This window comes from Ambystoma mexicanum, chromosome 2p (genome assembly GCF_040938575.1).
Source record: "Ambystoma mexicanum isolate Mex_15411 chromosome 2p, UKY_AmexF1_1, whole genome shotgun sequence".
Taxonomy (NCBI): domain Eukaryota; kingdom Metazoa; phylum Chordata; class Amphibia; order Caudata; family Ambystomatidae; genus Ambystoma; species Ambystoma mexicanum.
The window spans coordinates 544,336,675-544,357,645 of NC_090923.1; the positions used below are offsets into that span (position 1 = coordinate 544,336,675).

A 20,971-nucleotide genomic window follows, 5' to 3' on the forward strand; every position below is an offset into this window, starting at 1 on the left:
AAGGGTCTCATAAGGCCTAAAACAAGGAGGCACTCCACAGCTGGTCCTACTGCCTTCCATGTTTCAGCCACACTGTCAACTTTAAGGTTGGTTTGTCACAGTGTGTATATATATATATATATATATATATATATATATATATATATATATATATATATATATATATATATATATATATATATATAGAAACGAGGTAATCAAATGTATAAGTGTTGACTTTAACCTTCTTGGCGTCCAACTTTGGTTTCCGACTAGTCCCTTCTTATAATTTGGGCTGACGGGCCAATGCTGAATTCAGTTACAGTTACCTCAAGACAAACCCTGCTTTCTCTCGATAAGGGTGAGTCTTCTCGTAATCTACCTTCCCTCCTGAAGGAAGGATCACTGAGCAATAGCAAGGAGACGAAGACCTTGGACTGAACGGCAGCCTTTGCGCGCGCGCGCACACACACACACACACGTCAAGAAATTGTCTGACAGTGTTGGTCATGTGCAAACAGGATGCACCCATCTGGCACCTCTGCAGGAGACTACTTTTTTTGTTATTCTGTGTTTAACAATGAATTTGTCTCTTATTTTGGATGTAATATTTTAAAGTTATATAATGTACCATAAAAAAAAAATCACTTAAAAAATACATTCCTATTGGCCCTTCTTCCTACAGAGTCCCTCCTTCACTGCATAGCACGTCTAGGTTAAACATTGTCAAAGCCAGCCTAATACCAGGGTAACGAATACCCTCTAAGAATCCTGGCTAAAATGCAGCATTATTTTTCCCCCCACAAACAGTGATGTTGCCCAATAAAACTGGAGCCCAAATGCACTGAAAATAAAACACTAAAGAGAAAATAATATTACCATGGCTGTGAAGCGTGTTTTGGGTGAGACTGCATGCTCTCCTTCACAACACCCTTGGGTTTGTTTTGTATTACATCTCATGATCCAAGTTAATCGTTTTGATTAGGTTTACCTTCAGGATTTTGGCAGAAATATCTTCCACAGCTGGATTTGCAGCACTTGAGAGAACCATCGCAAGAAGAATCTGATAAGCAGGGGCTTTCATCAGCACAGGGCTCTCCATCCTTCTCTTCAACCACAGGGCACTTACCAGGTTTTCCTGTAATGGAAAGAATTAACACTATCAATACAGGTTATTTCAGGATTATACAAATGATACTCATCCTCACAGCTGTAGAAATAACGTTTTAACAAGGTCCTTTATCTTCGTACACCAGTTTCATTTTGCTCTCTATAGAAGACTTAACTTCTTACACTTTGCATAGGCTCGTGGGTGTTACACTGCAACAAATACTCTGCCTAAAATGTTAGCTCCAACCCAAGAAATTAAACACCAAGTAAACTTCGACTACTCATGTTCAGCATGGTAATCAATTAGGGTTTACATCTGCCTACGTTTGGGAGTATCTTTTGAAGTCAATGGTAGCACTTTCCTCATTGGGACTTCAGGATACATATTTGACTCACTCTAGAGGCCTAGGTAATGGTATTTTGCTGTGCTTACATATACTCGGATACCACTTATGAACACACAAGATGCTTCAAAACAATAAGAGAAATAATGGGGGTCAGAAGCGGAGCACAAGTGGCTACCTCAGCGCACTGAAGACACCATGTTCTACAGGTGGACCAGCAGTCACCCTGGCGACATTATGGTGAGGCTGGCCTTCAGATTACAGATCTGTCGAATGCAATGGCCTGATTTTGTGACAGCCCCAACCTGTTCCGGTTTCAGCAACGTCTGGGTACTTCTTGACCACTTTTAAGCCAGTCCTACATTCCTGCAGAAAATAATTGGTTTATATATTGCCCCTTTCCAACCTGCATACTTTAGGTGTGCACCTAAAATATATAGGAGAGTAGTTTATTGAAGGTATGTTTGCGAGTTTTACAGAGGAAATTCTCTTCATACAGCACTCTGCTAGGCAGACAATTAGGTTGCAGGACTGCCAATGAGTTGTCAGTGCACTGGATTTGAAACCATGTAAGAATCTGACCATGGGGCACATCTGCATCACTCATTCAAAAACGTATGCGCGGGTGGGTGCTGGAGATTTACTGGACACGGCCCTGAAACGCTATCGAGAAAGATACCTACTCTATTTTCGTGTGCGCGAAATGGGCCAGTACAGTCAGAACCAAATAAGGAATGCACTGAAACATTTCATGGCAACATCTGGAAATAACCACCACCTGCACCCAGACAGACCAATTTTATAGCTACTTTCTAGCAGGCTGAATCGGGCTGGACCTTTGGGGAGAGAGAAGGCATAAGTAAAAAAGAAACAAACCTCAACATCCAGCACTTCTTCCACCAGAGTACGATCACGGTTTTCACTTGATGGTGCTGTAAACGTTTTAAAGAACATTTACAAGCCGCACAGTCAAATAGGAGGACAACCACCACAGATGTGCATTACTGTCTCCTCAAAGATTTCAGTTTGAATACATTGGATGGTTTAAATTATGCTAGGTTTACTTTTGTATAATCTGAACTGCCCAGAAACTGTTCCAAAACTATGTGGAGGGGGAAGGGGCGGGAACGGAAATAGTAGAGGGAGAACAAACATTAAGTTGGTTATTTGACCCCTTTCCTGCATTGAGACTTCATAAAGCAGAGAGGGGTAGGAGAAAGAGGAAGGCGAAAGAGGAAGGCGGAAGAGAGGGGTGGGGGGGGACAATGTTCTGTTGGCTGCCTGGTAAGTAAACTTGCACCACCCCGTAAGGCCGATTTAGATAGATGAAAGCCAATATGTTGTGATGGCTGCTGATATAGCATGTCAATTCTTCCTACACTTACTTCAAAACACTGAATAAGAGATTAGGGCCGCTCGAGCTCTTTACATAGTGCGTTCTAGTCTGCAAAAATTTCGAACACTGTTTGGATACGGATTTAAAAGCAGGTGAACATCAAATCCCGAACTTTCTAGAGCCAATGTATTCCACAGGGGTGTATGCAATTGCTGCCACAACTTACAGATGAGGGCATTTTAAAATGCAATTTCTTCAGAGTCCAGCCACGTATGGAATAAATGAAACATGATAACAGCGGCTGTAGGGTTCAGGACAAGTTAATACATCCTTTTGTGCATAGCCTTATACGCTTTAAAAAGAGACAGCACGCGCTGCTTGTCTGAAAAGGATAGGATTGTGTTAAGTTATGGACTCTGAACACATTCAGAACTCCATAGAGATCTCTACAAATAATAACACTCTAAGAATACTCATGACTTAAGTGGAACACTGAATGGAAAACATGAACAGAACATTGTGAATGGTCAATTCCACACTCAGAACTATATTGCCTTGTTAATACTTGTTCAATACATGTTTACCTAATAACACATATGTATGTAAACACAACAGATTGATCGTGTTTTTTTCATATGCTCAACACCCAAATGTATCGGCCAATACCAAGCTGCCTGGTCTGGAAAACCAACACAAAGAAAACGAACAAAGTCGGAGCATCACAATAAATACTTGCCTCACGGTTCCCAAAAACTCAGGAGGCAGAAGAGAGTGTATGCTAATAGGACTCGAACAGCAGGTGCTTTGACAATGCCAAAGCACAGTATACTTGCATAAAGCGTATTAACTAGCAGAACCTCATCTCTGATCAGGTCAGTGACGACAAAGAAAAGACTCAGGATCAATATTATGAAAATGACAGATGGGAGTCATTAAGCAGATAGGTACGGGGATATAATGCATGCAGCAAAATCCCAGGGTTTCAGGACTGCAAGATCTACCGTTTCTATTCGATAGAACGAGATGTTAAGTTGCTGGATGCGCTTTTCAGTCCATGTGTGGACTAAAGGGTTCAGTTTACGTTTATAGGAGAAGTTACCATTTCTGAGATCACTTGCCCGGCTACCTGCAATAACACTAGAAACATCACTTGTCCATTCGAAATTTGTGTAAGAGGAGCACATTTTCCTGCAATAGCATTCGCTATAAAACCGTACAGGATACGGATTAAAGGTATAACATATTGAGGAGCGATATGGTTGGACAATAAAATCCTTAATTAATGACCAGGGGCCAAACAAATGCTCCTACTGCAGGTAGGAGCAGTACTGTTCGCCAGAAGGCTCATCCCACCATGTCCTTACTAGGAGCATCAAGCAAATAGGTTTCTCCCTTATGCTCACAGGTCAGCCTTTAATGGGAGAACGAAGGGCACATTTTGAAAGGATTAAACAAACCCAGAAGCTATTTCCTACAGTACATTTTTTTAATAGTAGAAAACACCTACGCCCCTTTTTAAACTAGAATACATGTATTTTCTATTGTTTCACCCATACAGGAAAGCCACACCCTCACATACCAGATTGCCTGAGGGAGGGGCTCCAAGTGATCATAGGGCTAAAATGTGTGTGGGGTAAGCACAAATTAGGACAATCAAATCTGCGCTTGACGAACTCAAGACAATACACAGCATTTTTCAAGGACAGATTTTCATGGTTATGTTTCTTCCGTTGTAACACAGACAATTGTCATATGCATATAATATATTTTTAGTAGGGGTAAGTCGGTATAAGGACAAATACGAGCATTGAGAAATCAATAAACATAGGGGATATAAATTAATGTTGTAAAGAAATATTCTAAAGCAGTGAAGCGTGACAAAAAAAAAAAAAGACACCAAACGGATGTTATAGAGAAAAGTAAAGGGAAAAACAGCAGCATTCTGCAATACCGGCGATAGAAGGTTTTGCCTAAGGCTAGGTGTGTTTAATCATGATCATCATCATCGAGGAAAGAATAGGTATATGGGCAAGGCAGAAGCCAACAATGTGAAACGTGGGAAGGTGGTGAAAACCAGTTTGAGAGAATAGACATTCGGATAGTATGATGACACAGGCAATTTTTCACCAAAAGAAATGTGGTTGACATTGCAGTACTGTACATGGGGCTTAGACAGTGCCTACTAGCACTGCTGCCTCTAATAAATCCCAAGGCCGTTATAAACACCAAGGCCTGTTAGTCAAACATGAACCTCTAATACATAGATTAGAAATAAGGATTGGATTAGCAGGAGTTAAAGCAGCTCCTGGTTATCCAGCGTCACCCAGTAAGCAGGTGCTACCTCTGGAAACCAGGAGCTATTCTACAGCATGCCGTATATTTGCCTAAACATGAGATGCAAACTATATTTTGTTAACTATATATAACCCATTGTGCTAGGTCTTCTGGCTGTGTCCCCAATTCTCATTTATACACATTCCTAAATCCACAATGTCATATGGATGTTTGTATGCCACCAATTGGCCTGTGGAGATAAATGTAGCTGTTGGGGTTGATGGCTCCCAGCAATTTCGAACCCTGTAATAGGATCAACTTTTGACTCCTGATGACCAAAAGTACAGCATTACACCTCTGTTGGCCATTTGGGAGTTAGGATCTGTGATGAATCTTGCAGAGTCCTCACAAAAAACGACCAAAAAAGTCTCCTCCCATGTGGCCAGGGAAGGCAGCCACTACCTGATCCTGACCGTGGAGGTGGTATTCGCCAGGAGAATCACATGGGAGGGGAAGGGACTGAGGGGGAACAGGAGGACTCAGTTGGGTGAGACGTGTTAAGTCTTTGACTATGCCAGAATATGTAATAGCTTGTTGTCAAAGTGAGATTGCTCGTCTGAAAGCTATTCACCCTGGGAGTTGCGAAAACTGTTAAATATTAAGTATAAATTTCCCCCCTAAAAAAAAGGTGCTAGTAAGAACTATTGTAGTCAACAAGAGAATGTTAAAAGTTGCCATCTTAAGTTCTGCTAAAGTGAACTTTCCTTGATTCCGAAACAATCCTGGACTCCTTTTAAAATTCCTTCTGAAAACGTAGTCAATAATGAAAATAAAGTAAGGACATGTAAAAACAATTTCACACAAGAAAAAGATAATTTGAACATTGGGGACTTGAAGTCCACAAATACTAGGACGGGGAAGAGGTATTTGGAGGCACTAGACTGCAAGATAAAGTCTTGCGATTCTAATGACCCACACCTGAGAGGGTTTAGTGAGTATAAAGGGCCCCCTCAGGTGCAGGCTAGTGGGAGCAGTAGTAATGGTCGAGACTCCACATTGCAGTGGCAGCAGAAGTTGATGGGAAGGTATTGTACAAAAAGACCGGTATCTAAACGGTCACATGAACAATGCTACCACCAAAGGTTCGAACACCAAAAGTTCGTACCTTTGGTGGTAGAATTTCAGTTAAGTTAAAAAAAGATTTTTTTTAAAAAGACTGCGTGGGCGTCCCCCCGCAACACACCACTCACTATACTTTACAATATAGTGAGCGGGGAAACCCCCGCAGCCCCCATAAAAGAAAAAAGGAGCCTGCGGCACCAGTTCCCGATCATAAAAGTGAAAGGGAACTGGCGCCGCAGGGACTCAGCGTGAAGAAAAAGGTAAGTGGGGTTTGTTTATGTTGGGGGTGTGTCATGTGTGTATTGTGGGTATGTAGGCGTGTTCGCATGAGAAAGGTGCAAACATTTGGTGGTTCGCACCTTTCTCATGCAAACTTTCCAGCCGCTGTCGGATCACATAGATCCAATGGGAAGCCGAGATACCAGAGCCGCCTCTAGTTGTGAAGCGGATGCCAGCTTAGTGAGGGCCTCAACCCTTAGGGATCCGGTATGCAGAGGTTGCACAGCAGAAAGCATGGTTCCAGAAAACGTTCCCCTTGGTGAACTGTTATGCAAAGGTTGCAAGGAGGGAAGTGTTAATCCAAGAAGCTTTCCCCACAGTAATTTGTACTCCAGTGACAGACGAGCACCAGAGTGCCCTTGGAGCGCGCTCCTCTCCCAACTAGCGTGGGCCACAGGAAGCAGAAACAGCTTACCTTTCAGCAGGAAGTAGAGCAAGCGTATGCAGTATCCAGCAAGTTCACTGGTGTTGTGTGACCCCGGAACACTCCGTAATCGCCTGCTGGACAATATTGAACACCAAACTAATGTGGGGAGACTAAAGTGGCAGACTAAGCTATACCAATCTGATATTATGCCACTATTCGTTTTATAAGAACCTTGAGCAGCATCTAAGCCAAAGAAAAACAAGCGTTGTAAAAAGCCATTATCAGCAGTTGGTTGATGCAAGATTGGGAAAATGAGAGGCAGAAGCTGCCCTCCTAACAAAAGGAGGCCTGTGGCATAAACAGCAGCAATATGTTTCATGTCTTTTAGGAAGAAGTATTCATTACTAAGTTGTTTGAAGTGAACTGTACCACAGAAGTACTAGTAGCCGAGCAAGAAGCTGTGTGTCCTGGCAGGCGAGTATGCCAGCCCAGGGAACTTTGTAGTAGTAGTAGACTTGGAAGGCGAGTGGGCCAGGTATTGATGAAGTATGGTGTTATGGTTAAAGAGGCAAAGACCACCATCTTTTTTTGTGAAATCATCCTGACAAAAATTGGAAGTGCTTTTGTTTCCAAAGAAGAAGCAGTGTTGAGCTCTTTCTAAAGAAGTTGTTTTGAGCTCTTTTGCTACAAGAGTGGTTATTTCTTTTGAACTGTTCGAACATCCAAGAGAGACTTTTGGAGCAAGAATAATCTTGTCAGAACTTTGATGTATACTGGAATTTACATAATCTGGAGCCATCAATACAAATCCCTGCTTTGATCTGGGAAAGAGAACATTATCCAGGTTACAAGGAGAAACAGTTATTGAGTTTATGCTGGACATTATTTGAATCGCCACATATTTCCTTCATTTGTTTGTTCCAAGTGTGAGGGGATTCCTTTTGTGCAATCCATCGTACTACATGGCCTTTGATTTAGCTGTGCATACATTTCTGCTTAGCAAACAGTAAAAGCTTTGGCTGTCTGTAACCTGAACACTATTATACAGCACCCCCACCCCCACTGCTGTTCATAAGGAAACGCCAGATAAAGTTGACGCTTGCAACCGCTATCCCACATGGCACAATGCCGAATGATCGAGCACAAGGCCAGGAAGCCTTTTTTATTCTGCCTTTTTCTCCCCCTTTCCTGGCTCTATAGCATGCAGATAACTAATTTGGTTATCCAGAACCACTGGGTTCCCATTGTGGATAATCAAGCTTCTATTGCAGAACTTGAACAGTACTATCAATAGGAGTCAGATTATTTGAGGGCCATTGACTTTTCATATGCATACAATAAAAGAAAAAGTTACTTTGGGCACATCTAATGTGGGAGCTGTGGAATACCATCTACTAGCTTCTTCCTCCCCGATCACCAAAAGTGGGCACCAGCTCCACGACTGATGTCCTATTGCAAAGTATTTTTTAAAGCTTCTGCTCATCCAATATTTACAATGATGCCGGAAACTGGGTCAGGGAGCTTAAGAAAAAAGCCCCAATCCCTAGTTTCCCAATATCACTCAATTTATCTGGGCTAATGAATATTTGAGTTTAATAAATTATACAAACTAGACCACCATTTGGCACCTAACCCTACCCATTACAACATGGGGTCTCGTTTTTCATCCTCGTCCGTTCTTCAACCATTACAATAACATCATTGTGGTCCGTCCATTTCCTGTGTTGTGTGCATTCGCCAGAGTGCACCTTGGTTAAGAAAGCTCTGAACGGGTCTCTTAATTGAACATATGTAACCTAGAACTACTTTCCTTAACACCTAGAGACGAGAAATAAATAATTCCAGTTGTTCACAATGCAATCATACCTTTCATTTAAACTAAAATACCGGACATTATCTCACCACAGTTTTCTTACTAACAAACTTCCTACATTATCACTTATGTAAATAATTATTTCAGAGCTGTATCAGACAAGCACTACTTTCATTCTGCCAACACCCTGAAAAAATGTTAATATGAGCCTTGCAAAAACACTGTTCTAACATTAAACACGAAACACTTATCTGCTTCTTAACTGTACAAAAGTACATAGTGCTGAATGAAACACGTGTAAATACATTTGCGATATTGAAGTCATTGCAAATAAAAAAAGTGTACATATCTCGCCAATTTCCTAAAAGCAGGATACCCAGCACAAACTGCAATCACTCAGCTCTATTTATTATACATTTCGAAAAATAATCAAAGCTTATATAAATGCGCAGTTTACATTCTATAGCCTATTCCACACAAACCAGTCTACTCAAAATTTCAAGCACAAACTAAAGTCAATTGAATGCCAAAAATGGTCTAATTTAGGTATGACAAATTCAAAAACCCATACTCATTGTATCCATCACCGTGGAAACGCATGGTCTTATTTACCAACTGCCCAATCTGTTGTGATCACCTCCAGTCTATCCAACACAAAGCTGGCTGAATCAGTGCCAGAACAAACGGCATCTCAAACTTTAGACATATCTAATCTCTACAAGGGACTACCTTCTGTGTTTCGCAAACGAGTTTATCAAATTTACCAAACGACTTTTTCAGCTTCACTTGTCTTTACCCGTGCCATGTGTGTGTGGGGATTTCAGGCTCTATTGTTTTACGTTCTCCAGTCCGTGATCACAAAAGCTTAAGTCCACGACTATATAAATGCATAAAGAGGACGGTGCTGTGTGTACTGGCCCAGTAATTATACGCATTAATAGTTCACAAATGAATGTACATCCAAGCAGGGGAGCCGACTTATGAAATTCCCGGGGGGTGGGGGGGTGCCCAAATATAGGAAGTGACATCACCAGCGGTTATATGACCGCATTTGCACGTTGTTGCCAACTTGTTGCGAGGGGGCGGGGGCGCTGAACAGGGGAAGACATTGGCTAGCATGTACTGCATATTCTAAAGTAAGAAGGAGGTTTAAACCATCCAGTTGCATTCCAGTAGGCACACAGTGCCCCTACTCCACCCCTCTATAATCATCCAGGTTGTAGTAGCCCTCAAAAAGGCAGAGCAACACAACTAGAATGGGAGAACGAAATGCCATCCCATCCTGCGAGTGTGTCATACCTCAGAGCGAAGAATATGCGTGTGCCTCCTACCCTGGAGCTCAATCTCACTAATTTGGTGAAAATCTCGCAAGTGGGTGCATGGGAATCCCATGCGTGTGTGTGTGTGGGCTGCAGACCCTAGATCACATGCTTACTTCTTCAGTGAGCAACTCTGGCCAAGGCTCTTTGGGCAAGCATTCAGGATGGGTCTCACACCTTTAAACAGCGATATATATTGAGTGGGCACCTCACTCCTTGGAGCATAGTATACCAGTTGCTGTTAATCTCACAACTGAACGTACAGTTTCACTCTTGGTCATCTCAGTGACCCCATGTATATTAATGGAGACAGTCTCCCATCTGGGAAGACAATTATATTTCTGTTAAAACACTCTGAATTCTCACTCCAGTTTTCTCGATCTATAGATCCATACCATATTCATTCATTGTGTACAGGGGTGATAACTTGTGTCTGAGAGAGATCATTCTTTCATTAAGGAGAGATAAAGGGGGCAACAACCCCCTGTATGTGGGATCAGGCTCATTTTGCCCCTTGGACCCTCACTCCAGAATGAGTGAACAGGTTTTTAGACCCTGCTGATTCTGCTATCCTACAGGCTCGAGCCTTCTATCCCTTGCCCCATCACGACTTCGAACATTCCGAGCAGCAGTTTATGTACAGCAGGAAGCTCGGGACATGCCTGTTGCCAATTGAATGTAGCCAGATATACTATTTAGACACTGGGAGAGTGCCATGAACCCACATTGGTGGTGAAGAAGCACTCAACATACAGAACACAATGGTATAGTGTTGCAGTCCTGCTGGGAAATGACAATTTGGTCTGTTTAAACGTAAAGCAGAGTGGCTAAGAAGTACACACACTGTGCCATTAAAAATAAAGCAGCTGTGGTGGGTGGAAGTGCTGCTTCGGTGGCATCAAGAGTATGCAATTCCCTGCGGGGTAGTGTTGGTCATTTTCTATTGAAGTATAGTAGCCCTATTGAGAAGTGCCATTAAAAGTGAAGCTGTCCAGTAGGCTGGATCAGTGCTGCCCCATAAAGGTGTAGAAGCCTCTGTGAGAAGTGGCAGTACTGTCCCAACGGTGAGAAGTGTAGTATTTTCACATTAACTATGCTAAAGCACTTTGGGTTATTGAATAGTGCTGCTACATTCTGAGTAATTCCATCCCTTTAAATATATTAGCTCTTGTATAACCACGAAGTTTGAGTTATTCTGATAATGATGAAGAGGATATCAGACTTGCTCAATAGTTCTGGTTCTCTATCATTAAAGTACTTCAGATCTTCAGAGTCTCTGGAGGATAGCTCAGGGGCAACATGCTCGCCTTGGAAGCAAGACGACATGGAGCAACACAGGTTCGATCACTTGGTCTGTGCTTAGAAACCTCTCGGTATTACGCGCATTATTAATAACCAATAAAAATAAATAAGTGTGCTGAGAAGTGCTGGGGCCTTGTCAATAAGAGTGTAGCAGCTCAACTGAGAAGTGCTGATGTTGTCCCATCAAAAGTATAGCACACCCCACTAAGATGAACTAACATTGCCTCAACAAAAGCATAGCATTATAATTATAGAAGCCTTGTTGCCAAGAGGGGTGCACAGATGTACAAATACATCCAACCCAAAACGATTTTTAGAAATTGAGGGACAGGCTTGCTTTGCATCTGTGCCTCCATTTCTAAAAATCGTTTTGGGTTGGGTGTACCTCTACATCCGTGCACCTGGGTGCACAGATGTAGAAGTATACCCAACCCAAAACGATATACCCAACCCAAATTCTCCTCTGAACAAGAGTACCAACAGCAACCCCAGACACGTGTTTTGGACTGGTTGAACCTAATCAGTATGGTGTAGCTGTGCCTCTAAGAATAGTGAGCAAGGGGTCCACGTCTGGATTCCCCTAGTAACTTAGGGTGAGACCCAAAGTTACTTGAAATATGCAAACAAGGGGGGTCCTGGGAGACTCTGCCAGACATGAGTCCTATGGATAACGTTACACAAGCACGTTTGCCCACTCTCTCCTAAGATGGCAGCCAAGTACTTTTAAAGTGCCCTGAATCACCACAAAGAGGCTTGTCCTAGCTGATTGGGTGCCCACCCAATATCTGCAAATTGAGCGCACCAGCAGGCGAAAGCCGGCAACCTCCAAAGGCCCAACAACAAAGGTTCCTGTTGGAGCCGGGAGGAACACTAAAGTACTCCTCTTCCTGGCCAGTCTAATATGCGTAAAAGCCACTCTTAAAGCCAGTATCTGTAAACCCATGCTTACTGTCCACAGGGAAACCCAACGCATGACCTTAACATACAACACGCAAATTTCCCATACGATGTACTGTAACACTGCTTCATTGCTGCACTCATTCCACGGTGCCATCCTAATGCTCAATCTTGTAAATGCTAAGTGTTCGCTAAAACAGTTTAAATATGCGAAACTGTAGTTTGGTGGTGCGCTGTACCGCCCACACGACCTACCCTTTTGCTTGCATTAGTACCCAAATTACTCCTATACGATATTCCTAATGCTCGTTACAATGGCTTAAATATTGTAGTGCATGCTCTATTATAGTCCCTAGTCACGCTGACTGCCCCCTACGTGTCATTCTTAGTGCTCTGCAAAACTGCCTCGCGTATTTGCTCATTTTCAAACCCGAAGTCAATGTTTCCCTCCTATGAAATACTGTTAATGCCTCCAAAATAGCGAAACCTGCCAACTTCCTATCTAGAACATAGCCTAGACCACTGCTGAGAGAGACTAACCATCACCTAAAACAACTTATAAGTTGTAAGCACTATTACGCTTTGTTCAACAATTCGCTAAGCGATGCTGGAATCCTTCCACTAGAGACTGGCCCTAGATTGGCCAAACATTATGTCAAATTTAGACTATTCAAGGTAGACAGAAATAACTCCAACATTAGGCCAAACCAGCCACACTAGGATACAAGATATGGCAGCCACACGAGCTACCAATACTGCCTCCCCAATTAAACATCACAACTATACAACCTCTGCAATGGCTCAGACTAGGATCATACTAGGGCGATTCCTATCCACACCTCACCACCTTCATCCAGCCAAACTTGCGTCCTCCAACCAGCTTATAAATACGATTGGCTAAGGAGCTATCGCATAGACAGCCACCTATACAAATGGAATTCAGAAGCCTCCTTTAGTCAAAGCCGCCCATACCCTCTTACTGCGGGAAACAATAAGTTAGCTTCTAGAACCAAGCTCAAAAAGGGACACAATCAGCACCACTGACCTAGCCATCGTTAGAATGATTAAAGTAACTTCTAAAAAAAATACCACTACTAATTCCAAAAACAAGCCTGACTTACCGTCTAATACTCCTGGTCCCGCTCCTATATTCAACACTGACCCAACCAGAGTACGTGCACTTAATCAGAGCATCACACCCTCAGTGACATTTCACATGATGAAATGTGTACCCAATTATAACATCCAGGTGGCCCTTATCAACGCCAGGTCTCTACCAGCCCACGCACTAGGTACTGCAGACATCATCACATAACCTTGACTTCCTAGCGATCACAGAAGTGTGGCTCCATGCAGCAGCAGGCCCAGCCATTGCCCTAGCTGTACCAAACGACTACTCAATTTGCAGAATGGATAGCTGCCAAGGGGGAGGTGTAGCCATTACAGCTAGAAATACCCTCAATAAGAGAAACCTCTAATGCACCTATCACTTCAGGGGAACTACCATCAGTAAAAATGGCTTTGACCCCAACCACTACTCTGAATATCCACTCGATATACAGACCACCAGGGCCTGTACCGTCCTTCGAAAATGACGTACCCCAGCTCCTTTCATCCAATTCTGAACCAAAATCCCAAATTATTATCATGGGCAATTTCAATTTAGGTCTTCACGACCCACTTGACAAAAATGCACTATCCCTTGCTACTATGGTATCAGCACTAGGCTTCACACGCCGCATCCAGAACCCTACGCATGTTAAAGGACGCATCCTAGATTGGACAGCAGACCTGAACGGTAACTCCGTCATCACGTTGAATTCGGCCTGTCCATGGTCGGACCACGACCTTCTAACTTTTAACATCGATACTAATCAAGCCCAATTACTTTCCACAATTGGCACCCCCGCCCAAACAAGAAATAAACGGATCAAAGCTGATAGCATACTACCTCTTTTGCTACCAATAATATCGCCTGTAAAATGGTGGGGAAAAAAATGACCCTACTTCAATGATAATAAGGAAACGGTACTCACAGCAATAGACAAGCTAGCTCCTCTGTCCACATGCAAAGCTAAACAATTGGCACACTTCAGGTGGTTCACCCCTACCTTAAAAAAAAGAAAAAAAAATATGAAAGGCTAAGAGAAGAGCGGAATTGTATTGGTGCTCCAATATCCATAATGCTCTTTTAGATAAAATTACACTACTTCAATCTTGCAGACAAAAAAATTAAAAATAAACTTTTACAAAAAATAGTCTGTCCAACAGCACCAACTATCAAGCTCCTGAACGTCACAGCCAACAATGGACTGCCTCAATTCGAATTTATTGGAGGTCACAAACCCAGAAGTCCTGCATTTTATCTCAAGCCTTAATCAAGAAGCCAAGGCGACCCATGCCCGGCGAAAGTCAAAGACTATGCAACACAATTAACTCCCTTCATCACAAGCCTCATCAATACATTCTTCAGAAACACCCTCAGAGCCGCACTCAACATCCCTAGAACTACACACATCTCTTCAACTAGACAGAATGGCCTCTGGCTACCAGTACAAGAACATGTCTCCACCAGTCGGCCGCATTATACTTGTCAGACAACATTTCTAAACCTCCTTGCGATAGACCCACAAGAACAGCTTACATGCACCTACTTGCCACGACGAGATTTAGCCTCTAGAAAGCAGGTGGCAGTAGCTTTCCCATCAAAGCCAGTAAACAATGGATCACGTTGCCAGTCAACCTTGGGGCCCAAGACACCTTCTGGACCTTAAAACACACCTCTTCACCCAATGTCTGAATAACTGAACTATCCACACTAATAGATATATATATCTATCTCACGGTCACAAGTACCATGGGGGATGCCCTCAATCAACTATGTAAATAGCATATATAATTAATTTAAACAATACTGTAAATGACTAACGTACCGTGTACATACACAACCATGTTAACTGTAGAAACTTCCAATGTAAGAAAAGTGCCCAGATGCCTTCAGGTTAGGCGCGCTATATAAATAAAATAAATTATGTATAATGCAGCAGCTTGGGGCAGGTGTGCTGGAAGTTTCATTTATTTTTACAAAACATGTCCACAAAGGTATTAGCAGCCTCTAGAACAGTAGCTCTATATTTTTTGTTTCAATGAATGCCATTAGAAACTATTTAGAAAGACTATGCCTCAAGTTCACCACGTCTCCACTCACCCTCCCATGCGCTTAACACCACTACGTCCGCTCACTCATTGACAATTAAAGAAACTCACTCATCTAGCGTGGTGGAGCAGGCTCCAAAGGGTGCCTCTGTGCAACAAAAATTGGTACGGCAATACTAACTCCAGATCTCAACTTCAGAGAACATATACCCTACAACAATGAAAGATCTCTCAAAAGCCAGCACTGTGAAGGCTTATTTCTAGATGAACACGTCAAGATCAGCATGGCTCATTGCATCTACAGCAATTATACCTTTATTGAGGTTCACAGATTTGAACATACCAGGTACCCGAGAAACCTCAATTTAAGGCAGGTCTTGACCTCTCGGGGACATTTGATATTGTGGGACATCAAGTGTGGTTGAGACGTGCAAGAGTATACTAGGTTCATAACTAGATATAGTGCTTTTTGCCAAATCGTGTACAAAAGATTTACAGATTGCCTTGCTTTTAAAAGCCTGTGCCTCCGAGGTTTCTCATAGGTTAAAGATACCTCTCCTTTTTAATATCTGCATCTGCCCTCGTCAAGGTAACAGAATGTTGCTAGCTATTACAAAGGTACCAAAGGCGATCGCAGCGGTCTACCACTCTAGGGCAACAGCCAACACCTAACATGGAAAGTTTGAATTTGGGAGTAAGCATGACCCAGAACATTTCAGGGAGAGCACAAGTCAATCCTGCACAGAAAACATGCAACTTGCATCTACATCTTTCGACCCTGAAAACTTCGAACTACAAACAGGTGGCCCCCAAAACCCTGCAACTTGCCATTCACGACTTTGCAATAGCTTTCAACGTCAAGCAAAGCCGAGTTTAAGATAAACTGTCGTATCCATCGCCCCAGAGTACCTTAAAGTTAAGATCAGAGGGGAAGGGAAAAAATTAATCTTTTTTTTTAAAACGAAAAAAAAGCCAACTAACCACAGATCATGTCCACCACCACTGACACCAAGTTAATCATGAATCAGTGCCGTTCTGGAATAGGAACACTACGTGCTCCTAAGCAGCAGAAACACACTTAAAAACGCGTTCTATCAGGTGTCATTATTAGCAAACTGCCCTCCTGTTCAATCCAATGGTCTTACTGCCTGTTAAATATGGGCCCATCCCCCCCTCCCCCAACAGTGTGCACAGCATTTACAATACCTAGTGAAACGTTTGCACGAACATAGAAAGCACATAATTACATAACCAATTATACAGCTGACGTGAAGCAGAAGAATGACGTTTAAACAACATGTTAGTTCTTCAAACATAGGGCCCATCAGTGGCATATATTGATACGACAAGAAACAATAGAAAACAAGGCTTTTACCGCAAAGCTCAAACATCCAGCTAACGTTAAGCTACTGTTCAACATTCGGTTCCACCCTTCGTTCTGTATCCGAAACCTGGACCGCATCCGCTTCTACGGTTTCAATTGTTTCAGACACCTCCACTCTCTGCCCCTGCTGCTGTGCCAAAACATAATTCACCACTTGCATGATGCTTTGGTCTGAAAGTGTGGATACTGCTGTGCACTCCTCGGCCTCAGCAGCAACTGCTTCGATCGCTTCAAGCGTCTCTCCCCCTGTAACCAATACGGTTTCAATATCTTCAGCAACCATTTCGGATTCCTGTTCTTGCATGTCTGCTGATAGGATGCTGACGGCATGCTCTACTTGGGTCCCTTGGTTGTGAAATTGAAGGGTGTCTTTTTCTAGCATAATTTTACAAGGCACATAGTCACCGTGGTACTTTGTCATGTGTTTGCGCAATGTTCTAGCGTCAATGTAGGCATCATTGCACACTGGACAAACGTACGGTCGTTCTCCAGTATGAGTCCTGACATGGCGTTTCAAAGAGCGTGCATCCGCCCATGCTACACCGCAGGTGAGGCATTCGAAAGGTTTCACGCCTTCGTGATTGTTCATGTGCCGCCTGTACTCTCGGAGTTGGGTAAATTTCCTGCCACAGTGTTCACAAACACGCTGTAGGTTTTGTTTGGCCCTCCCCTTCTTCCCATGTGTCGCTTTTTTCACATGTCTTCTGAAAAGAGCTTTTTCGAAGAACTGCTTGCCACAAACATTACACGTGTAGGGGTCCGTTACAGAATGCGACTTAACATGGGAGTACCAATCTTTCTTCCAGCTGTAGCACTTGCCACAGAACTGGCATTGAAACGGCCTCACCCCAAGGTGCTTGTTCATGTGCTGGCGAAGATCGCGAGCTTCGAAGAAAGTTTTGTCACACTGAGTGCACTGAAACCTACGCGTTTCAGGTTTGGGTTGGTGTTTCTTCGCATGCTTGCTGAGCCCGGAAGCTCTATGAAAAGACTTCCCACAGATGGAGCAAAGGTATTTTGATTCACCAGTGTGAAGGCTTGTGTGCTCATTAAGGCTCCGCTTTGTAACAAAAGATTTGTCACACAATTCGCATTTGAACTGTTTATTTATTTCATGTAGTATCCTGTGCATCTTTAGCCCATGTTTGTAGGTAAATGTCTTGCCACAGGCCTTGCATGCATGCGGCTTGACGCCGGTGTGTTTCAGCATATGTATCCGCAGAGAGTAAAGCTTTGGAAGAGTTCTTCCACAGATGTCACATATAAACTTGCGCTTAGTCCGACTTTTTTTGGGGTCTGTTGAAGGCTCATCCGGTATGGGAGGGGGTGACGCTGGCTCTTCGCTTCTCTGGGTATGCCGGATGAGATGAGCGCGCAGAGAAGCACTATACTGGAACTCTTTTTTGCACAGGGAACACTTGAAGTCTCTCGTTTGTTCGTGTTTCAGCGCGTGCATGATGAGTGCATAACGCCTCTGAAAAACCAGTCCACACTCGCTGCACCTGTGATCTCCTTGCACTTCAATCCGCTCTCTCTTTGGCATCTTCAACTTTCTCCCTCTTTGTACGAGTTTCATGGCAACCTGCTGCACAGCCGATTTAGGGTTTATCTTTCTGTTTGGCAACTTCTTCTCCAAACCCTGGTGCAAATGGATATACCCCCCTTCACCAACGGAGCGTTGACGAAGCCGATTTTTATAGACATCGTGTACCGTCTCCCCAGCTATCTCAGGGGGAGAATCTGCAGTGTCAATGGGGTCAACCATGGATAGGTCTTCCGATAATCTGCCACACTTTTGCCTGGCCGACCCCTGGACACCCAACACTTCATTACTCACATTTGGTAGGGTGTGGAGGATTTCTGGTGAATTGGTAGTGTCCATATCAGAAGACCCTGGAAAATCTGCAGCATTGGCGAATGAGGTTTCTTTTACCGAATTGACATTGGGCACCATTAGGTCTAAATGTCCATGCACACATTCTGGAATGCCTGTATGCTCTTCAGACATACTTAAATCTGTCGAGATGGCCTCACTTGATGCTACATCTGAATGCACTACATATGCTTCTATTTCTGCAGGGCTGTTCGTGATCGGCTGCAATTCTGTAATCACATGAGAAATAATAATATTTGTAGATTCGGGCACGACAGACCGCACATCAGTCTGCTCGCTAGAAATACACCCTTCGACTGAGGTAGTCACGCACGGAAGTACATCTGGATGCAGACTACAAACGATTTCCGTCGGGCTGGAAACAGCCTGTTGTAAATCAGGAGTCAAAGTAGAAACATTTGATTTTGTGGGTCTAGTCATATTCTGCTCCGAAACAGTTTGCGTTGAAAGCACATTACCTTCTACTTGCAGATTTGAATCCGCAGTGTACACAACATTTACAGGGTGTATTACGTTTGAATGTAAACCTGGGGAAACATTCACTGCAGGAGAACGGAGTACATTTGGAAGCGCATCTGGATGCGCACACACCTCTGAAGAACAGTCAATAGGTGTGGAGTGACACTCATTTGTCTCTACACAGCCTACTGTGGGCTGTGCACGCCCGTCAAGAATGGACAATGGGTTGACCTCCGATTCAAACGGTGGCACGTGTTGACTTTCAAGTTCATTATGCTTTGTTTCCCCATTCACAACTGCCTGTGAACAAGTATGCGCCTCGCCATCAGGCAAAAAGCCTGGCATCGGAGTACCATTCTCATCCAGAAGGCTCTTTGAACACTCCACGGTCTGAACGTCCCCCTTTTGGTATACGGTAAGCTGCTTCGACTCCATCTGTTTATGCACATGTTCGCAAATTTCCAAGACTTCAGACATGAACAAGTGCCTGGCCAGCATCGCGACTTCTGCCATGCTACAGAAGTCAAATGTCAGTACAGACGTGTAAGCAAACTCAAGTAAAGGAAGGAAGCTGGACCTGCAGAAACCCGAAAGATCGACGACGGCCTCGTGGCTGGACAGGGCTCCCTTTTCAATGAACAGCTCCCTGAAGTACTCACTGCTGGCAGCCAAGACGGACTTGTGGGCTTTGTACTCTTCGCCTTCGATCAGTAGGGTGACATCGCAGAACTGGTTTGCCAGCCGCTGCTGGTTCAGCTGGCATAATACTTCCTGGCTGTGCTTCAAGGAGACCTGCTTGACCGATCCTTTACTGTCCACGAATACCAGCTCATGCTTGGCAACAAGTCGTCTTTTCGTGTTTTTTGATGCTTGAGGTAGGTCAGGGGGTGGAGTGATCGACTCGTCATCCGTGTCATTAGAATCCTCGCACGCCTGGACTTCAAGCCCCAGCTCTTCCAGCACGCTGGTGGGGTCAGACAGTGTTCGGGAACGATCGTTCCTCTCCTGGCACTCATCGCACCCCTTGATATAATCTTTAACCTCCTTTAAGACCCCTCTCCACCAGTAGCGCTGAGAAAGCTGCTGCCAGGTTTGCAGGCGAGTGCGGTGAGGGGCCCCGGGCAAGGGCTGGTGGGAGGCACGGATCAACTCATTGCGCCGGGCGGGCGGCAGCACCACCTCCAACTCACAGAAGCGCTGGCGGCCGCGCTGCCGCCGCTGGTAATAGAGGGTGCCCCCTCGGGCAACGTAGCAGGCCGCCGCCTTGCGAATCTTGCGTTTGGCGTTGCTCGGAGTGCCGGGTGCATACGGCTGCCGCTGGTCTGTCAGGTAGCGAAGGATGGCCAGGTAACTCTCCTCGCTCGACATCCTTGTCGGCTATTTTCAGTTCCCCGGCCAGGGGTCTGACAGCAGGGGGAACCGCAGATGCAGGGTGCCAGCTTTGGGGAGACAAAATGGCTGCTGCACCAGCGGAAGTAACGTCCTAAGAATGGGAAGAGGGCGTTTTTTTTACTGCCGGTCTTTCAGGTCAAAACGACAAAGTGGACGCGCCTTTTCCGGTGTTTGCCCCTCCTTTGTGGGACTCCGTCCCTGCTTCGTTCCAGTCAGAAAATCACGTGGACCTTTGGCTCCGCATATGCTGTCCGCGTCAGTGTTCAAGGTCTGAAACATAAAAACAAGCACAACAACCCTTCAAAAGAAGCTCATAACATGCAAATACATTAAAAAAGAACCAAAAACTAGCTCGGCCTTTCCATTGTTGAAACGGATAACAAAACAAACGCATTGCGTTCAAAATTAAGTATATAACACTGGTGGAAATGGAAAATATTTATTGGGGGAACCGTCACTTCTGAGGAGGGGCGAGGCTTTGGTACGGAGATGGCGGGGCCAATGGGCGTAACTCTCCCAGGTTGCACAACATAGGCTCCACTGT

General features: G+C 44.0%; 1 protein-coding gene across 1 annotated transcript; it reads right to left on the reverse strand.

Moving 5' to 3' along the window:
* Window positions 1–982: 982 nt before the first annotated feature.
* ZBTB11 (zinc finger and BTB domain containing 11) lies at window positions 983–20,619 on the reverse strand. Its single transcript, XM_069643989.1, has 3 exons — window positions 19,389–20,619; window positions 16,674–19,118; window positions 983–1,117 (listed from the first exon to the last, which is right to left on the reverse strand). The coding sequence occupies exons 1-2, from the start codon at window positions 20,401–20,403 to the stop codon at window positions 16,705–16,707; spliced, it is 3,429 nt and encodes a 1,142-aa protein (XP_069500090.1). The 5' UTR covers window positions 20,404–20,619; the 3' UTR covers window positions 983–1,117; window positions 16,674–16,704.
* Between the last annotated feature and the right edge of the window lie 352 nt (window positions 20,620–20,971).